Genomic DNA, 17,316 nt, shown 5'->3' on the forward strand with positions numbered 1-17,316 from the left:
ATCCCTGGGTTGGGCAGATCCCCTGGAGAAGGAATTGGTAACCAACTCCAGTATTCTCGCCTGGGAAATCCCATGGACAGAGGAGCCTGGTGGTCTACAGTCCATGGGCTCGCAAAGAGTTGAACCAAACTTAGTGACTAAATAACAACAACATAGTTGATTTACAGTATTAATTTCAGGTGTACAGCAAACTGAATCAGGTATACATATACATATATTCACTCTTTTTAAGAGTCTTTTCCCATGGATAACTTGGTTTTTTAGTTCATAATCACCTTAAGGAACCATATTAGAAGGTGGCTGAGCGACCTGGAGCTGAATAGGGTAACTAGATGGGATTTGGGAGAGTCTCCCTTGGGAAGGGTAACTGTTCTTTCTGTGGGAAGGGCAGAAACAGGCATTTGATTCAGAAACACAGATTGAGGCACACTGTGACACACAAATATCTGTGTTCTCTTTGTCCTAAACTCATAGCCAGACTTCACTTCCCACTAGGGTTGCCAATTTAGCAAATAAAAATACAGTATATCGAATTAAATTAAATTTGAATTTCAGATAAACAATGAAGAACTTCTTACATGTCTCCTACAATATTTGGAACATAATTATACTGAAAAAATATATGTCATTTACCTGAAATTTAAATTTAACTGAGCATCCTGTATTTTATCTGGCAACTCTACTTCCCAACCTCCCTTGGGAGTTAGATGTGGCCATATGACCGAGTTCCAGTCAATGGAATGACAGTGAAAGTGACGTACAACTCTCCCAGCTCTGGCCCCTGAAAACCTCTCTGCAAGCAGAGGACTCTGAGCATCTATCTGAAGGACAGCAGGGTCAGGAAACGGAAGCAGCCTGGGTCCCATATGACCTGGTGAGGCAGGCATCCCTCCCCAACTCTCTAGAAGACTATGATGTGAGCAAGAAAAATCTTTTATTATTAAACCACTGAGTTTGGGGAGTTGTTTGTTACCGCAGTTAGCCTACCCTGATTAATATCCCTAATCCCTAAATTCAATAGCTTTTCTCATCCTTTCCTTAACAGCATATGAGCCTGGTAACCGTTTCTTTTTTCTTCTTTTTCTGGCCATGCAGCACAGCATGTGGGATCTTAGTTCCCTGACCAGTGATCAAACAAGCCTTAACTGGACCTCCAGGGAAATCCCCATTTCTTTCTTCTTGAAACTCTTTTCCACCTCATACTATTTGTTCCTGGTCTTTCAGTCACAATGACGATGACGATGATGATAATGATAATAAAAAATAGCTACCATTCATGAAGTTCTTCCTATGCGCTAGGTGCTAAGCTAGTGCTTTATCAGGTTTCTCATTGAATCTTCATAACTACTCTGTACGGTAAGTGATATCACCCCCATTTTAGGGATGCCTCATCCAATACAGTGGCTGCTGGAATTATCCTGTCAGTGTGGACAGCTCCCTGACCACCCCCCTTTGTCTCTAGTTCCACCTTTCCTGGCATATGAATGTGCTGATGGCACTGTAAACTCAACATGTCCAAAATGCAGCTATTCTTTTGTTAGTCCTTTTCATTTAATTTGCACAACAACCCTATGAGACAGACAATGTTATTATTCATATCTACGAGGTAGATCGCGTTATCCACGTTTTACAGATGAGTAAACAGAGGCCTAGAGATTCAGTACCTTGCTCACCTTTACACAGCCATTACGCAGTGGAGCTGAGCTTGTGGGTTTCAAGGCTTAGATCTCAACAATGACACACCTCAAGTTCCACTCAAACTGAGCTCTCCTCGTTCTGTTCTGTTTCCTGCTTCTTACACTCATTCTCTGGCCTTAACTTTCAAATCCTATCAAAGTCTATCCCTTGTGAAGTCTTTTCAAGTATTTCAAGATGGGCAGGACCTCCATCTTGTGTGAATTTACAGTGTACTAACTCTGTAATGTCGGAGAAGGCAATGGCACCCCACTCCAGTACTCTTGCCTGGAAAATCCCATGGACAGAGGAGCCTGGTAGGCTGCAGTCCATGGGGTCACTAGGAGTCGGACACGACTGAGCGACTTCACTTTCACTTTTCGATTTCATGCATTGGAGAAGGAAATGGCAACCCACTCCAGTGTTCTTGCCTGGAGAATCCCAAGGACGGGGGAGCCTGGTGGGCTGCCGTCTCTGGGGTCTCATAGAGTCGGACATGACTAAAGCAACTTAGTAGCAGCAGCAGCGGCAACTCTGTAATGTGGGGTCTTCCCTGGTGGCTCAGCAGTAAAGAATCTGCCTGCAATGCAGGAGACGTGGGTTCGATCCCTGGGTTGCGAAGATCCCCTGGAGAAGGGAATGGCTACCCACTCCAGTATTCTTGCCTGGAGAATCCCATGGACAGAGGAGCCTGGCAGGCTACAGTCCATGGCGTCACAACAGACACAACTGACTGATTAAAACACCACCACCAATTCTTGTACCACACTTACCCTTTCCTAAGTAAAATTCATCCTCATCACAAATAAGTTCAAGTGGAGAAATATAGAGCAAAAAGTTTTTAAGTCTCTCTCCATTCCCCAGAATTTATCAGTCTTTCCCTTGATTAATGGTCCTGTGTTTCTGCTAGAAACTATCAAACAGCTATTTGAGGACAAGAGGCACGCCAGTCTTATTCCCCTAAAATAGGCATTACTAAACAATTGCTCAAAGAATCAGTTTCAAATCCCCTAAGCCTGCACACACTACATGTTTTAGATGAAGGTGAGAGGGTCAGGTCAAGAAAAGTGATTATTTTTTTCCAGGGAGGCTGGTAAAGACATGTCAAACACTCCCTTCTCCTCCCACTTTCATTAAAGAACAAAAAAGCATCTACTTCTAGGTACACGAAGGGTCTGGTTTCTGTTTTAGCTGGGTCTCAGAAGGAAATGACTTTTCTCTGAAATTGTAGACGCCCAACCCAGCTGCAGCATTGTTAGACCTCAGGGTAAACAGGAAGCTTCCTGCCTTGGGTCCTTCATGTCCCTCTCCCAGACTATTAAAGACTGTTAATAGGATAGTAAAAAGACAGCTGCTGGCCATAAAATCAGCCCATTCCTTAGTTCCTTAGAGAACAGCAACTAGATCCCTCCAAGGTCAGAGAGAAAACGGTGTCCGTCCCAGGTCACACCAGGTGTGTCCACCTAGCTGGGGTTCTCAGTTATCTCCTCTATGTTCTCAGTTATCTCCTCTATGATCAACTGTACCTAGAATGGTCTTTGCAAAATACCAGAGTGATTTAATTCCTTGACATTAGTTGAGAAGGAGAGGTTCCAATTTATAAGGGTTTCTGGTCCTTGAAATCATTTGTTTCCGGGGTGATGAGATCCAGTGTGAAGGTTAAGCTGAGGCTGCCAAAGCAGTGAAATCACCCCCTAACCTGTGGAATCTGAGTCACCTCTTCCAGTAGGGGAATAATCGGTCCTGATTACCCGCCAAAAGCGGCAGCGAGGTGCATCCGTGAGGGCAAACTACCTAGTACTTCTCCCTCTGCAGTGAAGAGCTGACTCAGGACCTCAACTCTTCTGCACACAGGGTGGAAGGCCCCAGACTTGCAGCTGTTGCTGAGGAGAGAGGGAGCAGTTTCTGCCAACTGGAGGGACACTAGGGCAGGGGTGATCATTTTTGCCAAGAAGGGCACTCGGGTGTCTTGGCAGAAGGCAGAGGGCTGTCCTGATCTGTGTGTACATTTTCAGAAGCACTTGACTCTGAACCAAATTCTCTCAGCTGTGCTAAAGCTGGGGCGATGGATGGGAAATGCTTATTGGACAGGCTGACTAGGAGCTCCAACAGAGGGTGCTGGGGCTCAGCCAGGAGCGTCCCTTCAGCTGGCAAGTTGAGCTTTCAGTCATGGTCAGAGGGAGTGTGTCATAATTCTAATTCTCACAGGGCTCTCCAGAAGCTGCTTATCCATCTATTTTGAAGTTTCTGCTTGCTGGAATTTTTGGTTCAAATGGGGAACAAGTGGTGATGATGCAGAACCTCTTACCTGGCTCAAAGAAGGAGAAAAAGCAGCTCAGCAGGGATCAAGGTTTTTACTACAATTACACAGACAGGCCCATAACCAAACGGGGGCCAGAAGATACCATTTCATTCAACCCTGGACTTACCTACCATTGATCAATTCCTGCTGCTGTGACGGTTCCTCTGATCCTTGTCTGCTAATAAAGCACAAGCACTCGGGAAGCAGGAAAACCAGTCACCACTCACCGAGCTGAACATCTAGTCGCCTTGGGCAGGTTTACTAACACACGACAGGAGCCTTAGTTGCCAATGTCAGTGCTTTTCCTCATTCAAAGGAAAGGTCACTCAAGTTACTCCTCAGAGTTGCACCTGAGAAGAGGGCGAGTTTCTTCTAAGTCCTGAGAACAGGAGAACTGGGTATTTTTCTCCAGTAAGCTAATAGTTTCCCCTTAGTTTCAGAAGAGGTAACTGAGGCTCAGGAAACTCTTCCTGGCACGCAGCTGGTGAGTGGGGTTTCCTGAGGGACCAGGACTAGGCCTTCTGCCTCCTCATGCAGTGCTCTTACCATGACTTCCCCTGCAAATAACTTGATGCAGAGCATGTGGCAGGGTCTCAGCCCTTAATTTGTGTTATTATTTTTAAAATCTTTATTTTTAAAATTATTTCTGGCTGCACTGGGTCTTCGGTGCTATCTGTGGGCTTGCTCTAGTTGCAGTGAGCAGGGGCTACTCTTCATGGCAGTGCACAGGCTTCTCACTGCGGTGGCTGCTCAGGCTGCACACGGCCTTCAGTAGTTGCTGCACGTGGGCTCAGCAGTTGTGGTTCACAGGCTCAGCTGACCCATGGCATGTGGGAATCTTCCCGGACCAGGGATCGAACCTGTGCCCCCCTACATTGGCAGGCGAATTCTTAATCATTGCACCAAAGGGAAGTCCTGTATTGTTTTTTTGAAAGATAATTTATGGGATTTCCCTGGCAGTCCAGGTTAGTGCTTTCACTGCAGGAGCCCGGGTTTAATCCCTGCTAGGGGAACTAAGGTCCTGCAAGCCTATACAAGTAATAAAAATAAAAAGGTAATTCATTACAGATATAAACAGAAGTTTAATTTGCATATCTTTGTAAGATTTTTCATATAAATAAGTGAACAAATCATGAAAAAACTCATCAGAAACAACATCCCATTTAGAAAAGATGGTCCCATTTTACTTACTATCGCTGCTACACTGTTCGGGCCTCCATCATCACTCTGTGGACTATGACCAGCTTGTCAGCTAGAGCCTTTTATGAAACTGATATTTAAATTTACATGTGGGTAGGTGGTAAGTTTAAGACTATCTCTGCTAAGGTTGACTGACAACATAGATCTGGAATAAGACTTCTTCCTTTATAGAGAAAACAGTTACTACTCTAAAATTTGCCACAGCAAGGACCAGAAAGGGCTCTCTAGAGGCTTTCACTTTTTCCATTCCTAACCAACGTTCAGCTAGAGAGAGAGGTTCTAATGGACAGAGTAGGGATTCCAGGGAGCACAGGCAGCCCCAGAGTGTATTTGTACTTTCAGATCCTGGTTATGTCTGCTTCAGGCCTGTCCCCTAGGTCTCCAGGTTATGTCCAAGGCAGCCAGTTGCAATGGAGGAGTAGTCCCAAGAGCCAGTAAGTCACGAAGTAGCCTAGAATGCATCGTGTGACCAGAGAACAAGTTTTCCAGTTGTACAAGAGTCCCATGATAGAGTTTCTGGGGCCCTTTTGTCCTGGTGGAGGGTCCCCAGCAGGAGGCTTCCCAGGCACAGCCTCTAGGGATCTCAGCAGCGGTTCTTGATCCAGAAGCAAGTGAGCTGAAAACCAGTACACAATAGGAGTGGAGGAGCATAAAAACCTGGTGAGAACCTGGAATCATAAGAGGGGGAAAATCCACACATTTACTGGAATGTCACTGTCTCAAATGGGATAAGCCTGGGACCTCCCTGCTTCTGGGTAAACTATAGCTCCCAGACTAGGAATGTATTATACTGGAAAAGATATTCATTCAGCAGAGCTTAGGATCTGCCTTATAAAGCTGTGTATAACACCAGCCAGGTGACTGCAATGTTACAAGTAAACATAGCTACAGACTAATTACCACAATAATGGTCCAATCAATACTAAAAACTCCATGGGGTCCACTTTTAGCCCAGGACCAGGACTCTAAACTCTAGGCTGGGGACCTCCCTGGGGCTTCAAATGCAGGGGGCCTGGGTTCGATCCCTGGTCAGGGAACTAGATCCCACATGCCACAACTAAAGATCCCGAGTGCTGCAACTCACACCTGATGCAGCCAAATAAATAAATAAATATTAAGCTCTAGGCTGCCCCTGGGGCTCTGGGAACCTGAAGCGGTTCTCTCATGCCCTGGGGATGGTAAAGCAGAAGGAAAAGGGCAGGGGATCCTGTGGTTCAACACGGCCCCTCGGGGAGTCCAAAGCCAGGTCTCCAAATGGTCTCCCTCATCTCTGGAAACTCTAAGCTTTGCTGGCATTCACTCCAGTAGCTAACCTGGCTACAAACACAGAATGCTACTTTCTATTTCCCCTGTGCCTCTTATTCATATAGCTCGGAGAACTTTAAAGACAGCCAATGTGCACCTCCAAGAGGCAGAAACTGCTGAAGAATGACCAGTATGGAGACCAAAAGACTGCCCCGGAGTCATGCTGACCTGAGGTCACAACCAGGAACAAAAACAATCGGACATACAATCAAACCCTTCCCATCTCTCTCCATCCTCACCACTGACCGAATACCGCACAAGACGTCCCCTCCGAAAACAGAGCCCCTGCCAGAGCTCAGAGTACCTCAGAAAGTTGGCATTCAAGGAGACATTCCAGGTACAGTTGTATGTTAGAGGAAGGTCCCAGAGGCATCCTCTGTGCTCATCCCTATAACTCAGTCAGATCAGGTCCTTTTAGGACTCTCACCCATGCCCTTCCATCTGCCAGAGCGCTCATCCTCTGCTTCTTAAACGGAATTCCTTCTTACTCTTCAGGACCCAGCCTACACATGACGCCCTTCTCACCTCCTTGGACAGCTGACTACTGTTTCTTCTGTGCTTCCACAATGCTTTATCTCAAAAGGATCTCCTCTTCCATTCCGCTATACTGTGGTTTTACTTGTTAAATGTCTGCCTCTCCATTTTGACCACAAGACCCACTAGGGCAGCAATCTTATCTTATTCATGTTCTATCCTTAGTGGTCTGACCCAGGGACTCACAATAAAAACACCCCCAAATAGTAGTTGAATGAATAAATTAGGTACAGGTCACTCAAATGGAAGAAGTCAGCTGTCTTGCCTGTTCCTGACCAGCGGGTTTGGCCTATGTTCACACCTGTTCCCAGCCAGGAGTCCCCTCACCTGAACATGCATGCACAGACTGCCAAACAGCAGCAGCGCTGCAGCGTGGACCAGGTACACAAACACCCGAGGACTGAGGAATCCAGGTTCAGGCTTCTCCAGGGTCTTTTTGTTCTTGCTCCTTTGCATCCCAAGTGTAAGGAAGAGCCAAGGGTGGGTGGTCACGTATGTCCAAGTTGCCCAGGCAACCAATATAGCCATCGGTGCAGCCAGTAGAAAATTGGGCACCTGCTTGAGTTCATAGTATCTCAAAAAGCCAACATTCCAATAGACATCCTGGATGTAGCTGTATATTAGGGGAAGTCCCCAGGAGCACCAAGGTGGCTTGTTTCCCTCTGCAGTTCGGTAGCCCTGGTCTACAGCTAATTGCAGCAAGGGCTGAGGAATGGGGTGGGCTGAGCCTGGCAGACAGAACTGGGTATAGGCATAATACTGAAAGAGGGCAAAGGGAAAGCCGAGTGTGAACACTGACAGGAACACAGAGCCCATCAGCTTCAAGAGCTGTCTCAGAGCATTCTGCACCATGAGAGATGAGAAAAAGCCTTGGCACTGAGAATGTATGAGGAAGCCAATGTTGACTAGCCCATTGGAGCGCACACCAGTGGCAAGGGTAAAAAAGAGTCCACTAGTCCAGCTTTGGCCCCTTTCCAGCTGCCCCATGGCGCTGAATGTCAGGAGAGCAAATAAAGCTTCTGAGTAACCAGCAGTCAGGAAGACATTGGCGGGGCTGAGGCAGAAGAGCAGTGCTCCATAAAAGGCCTGGCGGGGACAGCGCAAAACCAAACAGCCCAGGTCGTGAAGCGCAAGTGCAGCCAGCGCGGAAAACAAGGAATTGAGCAGCGCTACTGAGATGAGCAGGCAACTCCGTAGGTTCAGTAACCCCCACAGGGGTCTCAGCAATTCAGCCCCCAGCAACAGGACCAGGGGGAAACCAGGGAAGAAGGCAAAGCTGTGCTCATACAGATAGCCGTGCTCGGCAATGAACAGGAAGTGTTCAGCGTCCCAGTGAGATAGGCCGCCCAGAAGACCTTCCACGAGTTGGTCTGCAGAGCCAGAGGGGGCGAGGCGAGGAGGAGAGAAGGCTTCTGCACGATGGTCTGGGATGATGGCATTGAAGAGAGCCTGTGGGATGAAGAAGAACTAGTACTTTGGTTGAGCAAGTGGAAGAACTACCATTTAATAAAATGAGGAAGAAAAGACACGTTGGGGAAGACTCACGAGTTCAGTTTGAAGTAGACGTTCCAGTGTAGTGGTCAATGAGGCAGTGATACATATGAATCTTGAGGGTGAGGAGAACCATCAGGGGTGGAGATATAAATTCGGAAGTCATAAGTGGATGGATAGTATTAAAAGGTGTAGACTGAATGATATCACCCAGGGAAGAAGAGCAGATACAGAAAAGAAGAGCTCTGAAGATTGGGTCCTGGACATGCCACATTTAGAGGCCCAAAGAGAGTGAGGCTCCAGCAATAACGGTAAAGAAGGAAGGGTCAGTGAGGTAGGTAGGAATCAGGAGAGCACAGTGTCATAGAACCAAGCAAAGCAAAGGAGTGATCGGCTCTGTTAAATGTGGTTGACAGGTCAAGTAAGATGGGAACTGAAACTGACCACTGGATTTAGCAATCCAGTGAAGGTCACCAGTGACTATGACGAGAGCTATTTCACTGAAGTGGAGGAGAGAGCAGACTGCCTAGACTGGGTTCAATAGAGAAAGGGAGAAGGGAAACAGTAGATACAGACAATTATTTGGAGGATTTTTGCTGTAAAGGGGAGCAGAGATGGGATAGTAGGGGAATGACATTGTGGGGTCAAGAGAAATCTTTTTTTTTTAAGTGGGAGGCATTTGTTTGCCAATGGGAATAATCCAGCAGAATGGAAACCACTGTGTACTCGAGTGAGAAAGGGAGCATTGATGGAGCAAGCAAAAGGGCATGGAATGTGCTACGAAAGTGCAGGAGCTGACCTTAGTTTAGAGAAGACAGACAGTTCACCCCGCCCTCAGCAGTGAGGGTGCAGAGGTGCAAATGTAGGTTTGTGGATGGCTGTGGAGGAAGTATTCAGAAGGTTGCTTCTTATTGCTTCTATTTTTCTGAATTTTCATTCAGGAAAACAAACTAGAGAAAAGGTGCTAGAGACTTGAGGAAGTAAGAAAAATGTGTAAAGTAAGTAATTTCTGACCCCAGCTCTCAAAATAGCCTGTGCACTGGATTTTCAAATACAATATGCCTGGGCTTTTCCTCTGCTCCACAACATTAATGATTTAACCAGTATGGGGTACAGCCTGGGCATTTAGGTTGTTTTTAGCTCTCCCAGGTGATTCTGATAGGCAGAAAAATTTAGAGAATACGTAGGGACTGGACCAGGGAAATACACTAAGATTGCCAGGCAGCACTAAGGACTCACTTGGGTTAATGGTACTGAATTTAAAAAGAGACTAGTTAACAGAGTTGTACGCTTTTCTCTGAGCAGATGCAGGCGCAGAGTACACATGGAATTGAATTTAATCAAGGTTGGGCTTTTGTCTTGTGATTAAGACAGGAAGAAGGGAGCAAGTGAGTTGTACATGTATGCATTGTAGACCATGGACTCTAAGCTGGGTAAGAAGGGGAGCTGAAGCCACGAGGTAAGTGAGGGACAGGGAAACAGAGCTAGAATCGATGGCTAAGTCCTGAGGGAGTAAACTGGAAAGACAGGAGATAGTGGTTAGATGTATCAGCTTTATTAATATTGAAACCACCAAGAAACATACAGTAATGCTGGAAAGAGCAAGAGTGAATCAGGAGCTAAAACCTTCAAGGAATGAGGAAGAATGAGCTGTCACTAGCAGAGATGACAGAAACAATGAGGGGTAACTGGGGCTATAACCTGATGGCAGGGTTTTAAAGCTGCCAGTGGGGAAGGGGAGGACAATGAAATAGCATTATTATTAAATGTGTTTTTCCCCATTAGACTGTCAGCTACTTAAGAGGAAAGAGATCGTGACTTTTTATACTCCCACCTAGCAATTCTTTGAACAGAGCAGGAACTTAATAGAATTTGGTGGCTGAGTGAACAGCACAGAGGAAACATGCTTGTTTCCAAATCACCACCTGAATTAGAACCCCCGCTTCCTGGTACCCTATCCCAGGTGCCATCCAGTCACAGCACTGCTTCTTTAGTTCTGCCAATCACTCAGATGATGCTGGTTCAAAGCCATCATCAAGTCAGTTTTCCCAAGCCTGGCCACAGGAGTACAACCTCATTTTTAAGGCTCTTTCCTTTTTTGGTCAATATCTTTACTAGGCCACTTTGAACAGTGAAAAAAGTGGGACAGGACTGACAGTCACAGGGAACAGTCCTCGGCTCCAAGCTGAAGACCCTTTTAACTAAACCTGGGACCTAGCAGAGCCTGTTACGCCACATAGAGTTGGGGAGGAGAGCGGAAAGGAGTTTTCCACAAAGGAACCAGCTATGAGCCTCAGAGAGAATGTGCTTGTGATGAAAGGCACACAGAATATGTTGACAGAACATCCCTAGGCTGCTGATGTACATTCAACAATAATAGATACTGTGGACCGACAAGCAGTGGGTACTGTGCTAGGCACCATATATAGTTCATATATACCTGAAATCGGATTAAAATATCTATCAAGGGCAGCCGTGGAAGGGAAAGGGTGTTGCAGAATGCATTGGAGGTTGTGTGTGGGTGAGACAGGAAGGGGACACAGCTAGGGAAAGAGTAGAAGACACTGATGACTAAACAGATAAACACAGATGGTCGCAGGACAGTGCCCCCTCTCTTTCACTCAACTGACTGATACTGTGCTCAGCCTCCTGGTTGGGGACCCAGGGTAAAGGCATCAGGTTACAGAATATCATGGTCTGGTGGAAAGATCACTAGCCCAGGGGTAAGGAAACCTGGGGTATGATTCTAGCCCTTTTCTAACTTGTCTTGTGACTTTAAGGAGGCCATTGAACCTTTCTGGGCCTCAGCCATTTCATGTGTGTAAGAGATTAATAGATCATTTCTAAGAGTCTGTCCACTTTTCAGCTATGTGGTCTAGGTCTCTAGAGTTCTTACCACGTGGAGGGGCACATCTGGGAAACCCAAAGATGAGGCCTATTCTTAGCATCTAGCTCAGTCATGTGGCAACGGCATGTTTGGGACAAAAGATCAGAGACTGACCTGCAGCACCAGAGTCAGGACACGGCAGCTGACTGCAAACCCCAGGACCTCCTTCCGGGATGGGTCCAGGGGCCACATCCTCTCACCACCAGGAACTCAGGGGGCCTGCTGCCAGGGCTGAGCTCCCTCAGGCTTCTAAACACCAAAATCCAAAGAGGAAATGTCACACATGGGCAGAAAGTAAATTCTTGAAAGCATTCTTCATAGAAACACCCTCCTGCTTCAGCATTATTATGGCAAACTTAACCACCTAACCTCCTAGATGAAGAAAAAGCATCTTAAAGGCAGATGGGACTGCCTCCCATCACTCTGAAGCACTGTATTCTTATAGGGGAAGTTCCACATTTCCTCTAGGCAGGAAGCTGGAAAGCTAAGCTCACAGAAAACCTTTAAAAGCCTGTTGAGAGCCCCTGTGCGGGAACTAAAGGCCTGGGTTCAAGTCCTGACTTTCTCGTTCATAAGTTTTCATTTTGTTCTTCTCAGCTTCAGTTCTCTAGGTGTAAGTGAGATTGAACTCTTTTTGTCTGTTTCATGAAATTGTCATGATGGTGAAATGGGCTGAAGTGTGAAAAAAGCACTACCAAATCTACACTGCGGTTGCTATTATTTGGTGTGTGCCCTTTCCCTCTTGCCCAGAATAATACACTAGGTCCCAAACCAGAGTCCCAAAAGTGGGGCATAGAACTGAACTGGAAGACCATAATGACTACACACTCTAGTTAAGCTCTCTGATGTGTGTTCAGTTGGTCTGTTAAATTAAGTGGAGAAGGAAAAGAAAACCACCACTCAGCAGGACTTCAGCCAGCTCATATTGCTAAAACAAACTGAGAGGGACGACAAAGTCGACTACTACAGATGGAGAAACTGTTATTTCCCATCCCTTCATTGGAATGGCAGCAATGTATAAACAACGGCAAAGCCATTCTGAGGGAAGGAATGCACTTTATGGCTTTTTGTTTTTTAAACACAATTCCTTGGGTTCACAGAAGTAGCAATGGTTCTTACAGAACCAGTCAGAAATCAGAAGGGAGGGCAGGAGCATCAGAGGCAACTCACCAACTTGGGGTGAAGAACTAACCCTAAAGGAAAAATATTGTACTTAAACTGAGAAATTAAGAGGGAGGGCTGGAAGACTTTCCTAACGCCAAACCTTTAAGTATCACTTGTTTCTGGAATTCTGTGACCCTCACTAGACTATGTGATACGCTCTCATTACCCTCTCCCTTGTCGTCTTTATAGTTATTGCTTATTTAAGTTGTTTATGAGAGCAGGGGCTTTGTCTATCTTGTTCCCAACCACCCTTCCAGGGCCTCGCATTACACACAGGCACATTAAACCTGTGTTCTGATTCAGTGGAAGTGGCAGGAACTGGATATGGCTTCAACCAGTTCACTGGCTCTGGAAACAAAATCTCTGCTCCAAGTACTCCTCCCACCATATCTCACGTTGAGAGCAAAACAAAGTCACAGAAGCCACAGGAAAATACAATTTCTGCAGAAGCAACAGTTCTCTTTCTTCAGCACAAGGGGGCGCCTGTTGATTACTCCATCACCAGGAGGCCTGGAGGAAGGGAGGGGCCACCAACGCCACACCGGTTTGCTCATCAAAATTCAGTTCAAAGGCAAGCTTTCGAAATCCCCAGAGAACAGCGGTAGTTTGTGAATCTACCCAACATTGCCAGTATCTGACTCGCTGAATCGAGAGGAATCGTAGAAACAAGAACAGCCAAACTTACACGGCCGCTGGTTCTTTATCCTAGGATGAATTCACTTTTTCCCTTCCTTCACTTCCCACCCACATGCAGAAGAGTCGGGAACAGAAAAGCACATAACCCACCTCTGCCTCTTCACCAGGCTTCCATTCTTCGTCTCTCGAGACTCAAGCTCTAGACCCAGCGAGCACAGAAGACGTGTAGCCTACACTTAGTTTGCAGGCAAACCAAGTGAAAACAAGAATAAAGCCAGTGAGCTCGCCCTCTCAGCTAATTGCGGCCCTCACTTCCCAACAACCCCTTTACGAAAGCAGACTCTGAACTGGTAGGACACTTTCAGAGCAACTAGTTTTACTCTTTTCTCTTGAGATAAATATGCCCCAGGGAAGTGAGTAATAAAAACTCTCCAGAGTTTTTACACAGAGAGCTCATTAGACCCTGTGTAATTACCATCGCCATTCTACAGATGTGGAAACTGAGGCTCACTAGGATCAAGTGGCACACCCAAGGATATATTTAAGGAGAATGTCTCTTTTTTTTTTTCTGTCTGAAACATCAGTCTTTTCCACCAGCCCTCACTCCTGCCAAAGCGGATGCGCTCTTTCAGAACCAGTATCTCCCAACTCCAAGCTCAGTACTTGTCAGATGACAGCGCATGCTCTTGTATGCTTAGGGCAGGGAGGGTCCCATCTGAGCAGACAGGAAAACCTGTTGAATCGGAGCCCTGGACCCTTTGGGTAAGACTAACATCCTCGGGGGCGAGGGGTGTTGTTCGGACCCAGGGTCCTCGGGACCAGAAGCCTTGCTGGCCGCCGGCTTCAGGGGCCGCCTTCTGCCGCCCACCCGGGTCCGAAGCCCTTTCCAGCCGTTTCCTTTTCGACAAGAGTCCCAAGCAGAGATTGGGCATCTCTTCTCCCCAAAGGGCCACGGCTCAGAGGTTACTCCGGAGGGGGCTGGCGACGCCTGGCCCGGCCTACGACCGGAAGGCAGGGGAGGGCGGGAGGCTGTAAAGGAAGGGGCGGCACTGGGAGGCCGCTATGGCGGAGGGGGCGGGGCTCCTCGCTTCTCGGCGGCCTCCGCCTCATTTCCCTCGGCCTCCGTTTGACGACTTCCCTCCCCCGCCCTCAAAACTCCTAGGCTCCGAAGCTGGCGCCGGACCCCCAGCGCCGGCGGGTCTCAACCTCCCAGGCGGGGCCCGAACCTTAGCTCCTCCATCCGGGGCTCCGAGCGGGCGCGCCTGCGCACTGGCGCCGCGGATGGCGGCCCCGCCCCGCTCCGGCCGGGAGTCGGAGCTGCCCCGCCCCCCTCCGCAGCGGCCATGTTGATTCCGGGAGAGCGGGGCGGGGACGGCGTAGCCCCTCAACTCAGCGCCCCTCTGCCTTGGCGACACCTGAGGAGTCCCCGCTCCGCCAGCCCCTTCCCCCCGCCTTCAGTTAGTCCTGCAGGGCTGCTGTCTCAGCGTCGGTGCTCTTGGCCCAGTTCGAACCACCCCTCAAACATCCATAAGTCCCCTTGAGGGCCGAGGCCCTCGGAGTTGGGGGCTGCCCTGCGGCCTCTTCACTGAAGCCAGAGCCGCATTTTCCCTCCTGTCAGGCAAGAACAGCTCAGGACAGGGCCTGGCACACAATAGCTGTAGTTTGAGTAGAAAGAAAAGCTTTCTTGGGGTTTCTGTGGCCAGCAGCGGCACCCCGCATCTTGGGTGTGAAGCAAGTGGGGGTTCCCCCGGACTTTCCCCTCCTCCGGCTTCTAGGGACCTTCTGTCCTGCTTCAGTCCTCAGCCCCAAGTCAGGTGGCTAATGAGGGTGGTGAAGGAAACTTAAGAGAAACGCCCCCCACGACTCCTTTCTCCTTCACTGAAGCCGTTTCTCTCGTAGGAAGTGGGGCCAAAAAAGAAGAAAAAAGAAGCTAACTCAACAAAACCGTCTGTTAGGGAGGAGCGGCCAGTTGGTACCCCTGTAACGGAAACTGTTAGAACAACTTTGCACCCTCCTTAGAGGAAATAGATAATAAATCCTTCTCCGTTGGTGGATTTCTCGTTTCTCAGGATTCCAGAGCCCTTTGTGGTTTCAGTTATCTGCCCTCCAAACGAAGCTAGGGTCTGGGTTAGCCTCTGGCCACAGCCCTGGCTGAGGGAGGGGTTTATCTTCCGCCACAGCTACTCCTGTGGGTGGGAACAAAAGAGGTGGTTGCTATCTCTCCAGGCAAAGACAGGCAGCTCACAGCAGTTCTGTGGGGGCCAGGGACTGTATCTTTGGATTCTGTATAGCTCATTTCAGGCCCTGAGACCTAAATTGCCCTCAGATATTTGTTGTGTGTAAGGTGGATCTATCACGTTTTAGTCGTGGAGTGCTGGAGACGGGGGGAAAATGGAGCTTAGAACCCTAGGTTTCTCAGTGACACACCCTTGTTCTCGGCTCCAGAGGCATGTGAGTGAGTCGGCAAAGCTGTGGGTTACACTCGTGACTGGGGCCGAAGGTTGTGGCTTGAATCTCTAGAAGTCTTTGAGGCTCCAAGCAGTAGTGTCTGCAAGGACAAAACCGAGAAATGAACTATCCTTTGTGAATTCACAAGGGAAAAAGACATGCATTCTTAAGATTCCCTCTGTTCACACACCAAATTCTCTCAAAAATCTACTTGTGAAAAGGACAGGCGTCTATTGTGACAATTCAGAGTGTTTTTTTTAAAGCTCAACTGTCACCCTTCAGAGGTAGAACTTTGTCCAGATCTTCAGCTCTACTTTCTTGCAATTTCTCCTTCCTTTCCTTCTCTACTACCCACCCCCCTCCTCTTCCGCTCTGTTTCCTGTTTCATTTTCTGGCTCCTGCTCCGACTGGAAAACAAGGAGGCTGAATCTTGTGCTCACAAAGCTCTGGCTTGTCAGAATGGAGGAAGACTTAGGTGGGATGGGAGGGTTTCTGGGCCTCCAGGGCTGTGAGTAAGTAGTGGAGGAGGCAGCTCTCTGCTTAGAGTCTGCTGCTAAAATGGAGCCTGCAGCCACACAGGGAGCCAGCTGAGCGGCCAGCGCTGTGGGAGAGCCAGGGAGGCAGAGACTTACCCCAGGGCTCCCAAAAGATTCTACACCACTCAGCCACTTCCCTAAAGAAGTAAATATGCCACACCACCAAGACACGGTTTCATAATACAGATCTCTGACTAAATTAAACAATGTAAGCAGTGTACCACTGTTTCTAGAATCCTAGAATGTAAGAGAGTTAGAACATTTCTCTTTCTTGAACTTGCCTGGCTATGCTCTTGCTGTTTCCTCTGCTTGGAATGCTTCACTGCTGACTGACTACCCTTTGGCCAACCCACTTCAGGTCTCAGCTGAAATGCCACCTCCTTGGAGAAGTTTTCTCTGTCTACCCTACGGCAATCACCACCCTGTACTTCCCACCACCCTAATTCTGCTCTCTTTATGGCATTTATGATCACCTGGTTGTTCTGTCCATGAATTAAGTATTTGTTTCATTGTCTTGTTTTCCTCATGGAATGTAAGTGCTATGGCGGGGAGGGGGCCTTGTTCACCAAGGTGTTTCCAGCACTTAGTACCTTGTATATTGTGTGTACTCAGTAAGGATCTAGTGAATACATCTGTTTGTTTAACCTGCACTTTATGGATGAGGAAACTGAGGCTCAGGTGAAAGTGACCAGTTCTGAAGTTAACAGCTAGTGGCAGAGGTGGGATTTGAATGAAAAACCTTCCTGGCTGTTTTTTGTTGTTTTTTTTTTTTTTAACCACCCCACACTATTTTAAATCTTTCTCAGGTTTACCTCTTTCCTTCTCTTCCTTTTTTCACTCAACTATGGGTCTTTATGGGCTATATTGAAAATTCTACATAGGGCACACCAAGTCTTAACAGCTCCTACCTACTGTTTCCTTCATTAAATTCCAATTTCACCTTTTGATTTACTCAACAAAATAGACTACTATGTAATGAGGATGAGAACATAACACTGAACAAGACAGACACAGCCCTTGTCCTCATGGAGATGATGGTATCCTTTTTAAATTAATCTTTAAATGAAACAAAGATGAATTATTTTTAATGATAAAAGGTACAATTCACAAGCTAGACATCATAATCCATGATGGTATCA

General features: G+C 47.4%; 1 protein-coding gene across 5 annotated transcripts; it reads right to left on the reverse strand.

The window, feature by feature from the left end:
- Positions 1 to 5,038: 5,038 nt before the first annotated feature.
- PIGV (phosphatidylinositol glycan anchor biosynthesis class V) lies at positions 5,039 to 14,413 on the reverse strand. Of its 5 annotated transcripts, none has more exons than XM_025278668.3 (5): positions 13,997 to 14,413; positions 13,344 to 13,423; positions 11,508 to 11,642; positions 7,343 to 8,464; positions 5,039 to 5,844 (listed from the first exon to the last, which is right to left on the reverse strand). In XM_025278668.3, exons 3-5 carry the CDS (start codon positions 11,583 to 11,585, stop codon positions 5,563 to 5,565), a joined length of 1,482 nt encoding a protein of 493 aa, XP_025134453.2. In that variant the 5' UTR covers positions 11,586 to 11,642; positions 13,344 to 13,423; positions 13,997 to 14,413; the 3' UTR covers positions 5,039 to 5,562. The 5 variants fall into 5 exon arrangements, with proteins under 5 accessions (XP_025134453.2, XP_006055526.2, XP_025134452.2 ...); XM_006055464.4 differs by having other exon boundaries at positions 13,967 to 14,413; XM_025278667.3 differs by having other exon boundaries at positions 13,344 to 13,428; positions 13,967 to 14,413.
- Between the last annotated feature and the right edge of the window lie 2,903 nt (positions 14,414 to 17,316).

This window comes from Bubalus bubalis, chromosome 2 (assembly GCF_019923935.1).
Source record: "Bubalus bubalis isolate 160015118507 breed Murrah chromosome 2, NDDB_SH_1, whole genome shotgun sequence".
In the NCBI taxonomy this organism is placed as follows: Eukaryota; Metazoa; Chordata; class Mammalia; order Artiodactyla; family Bovidae; genus Bubalus; species Bubalus bubalis.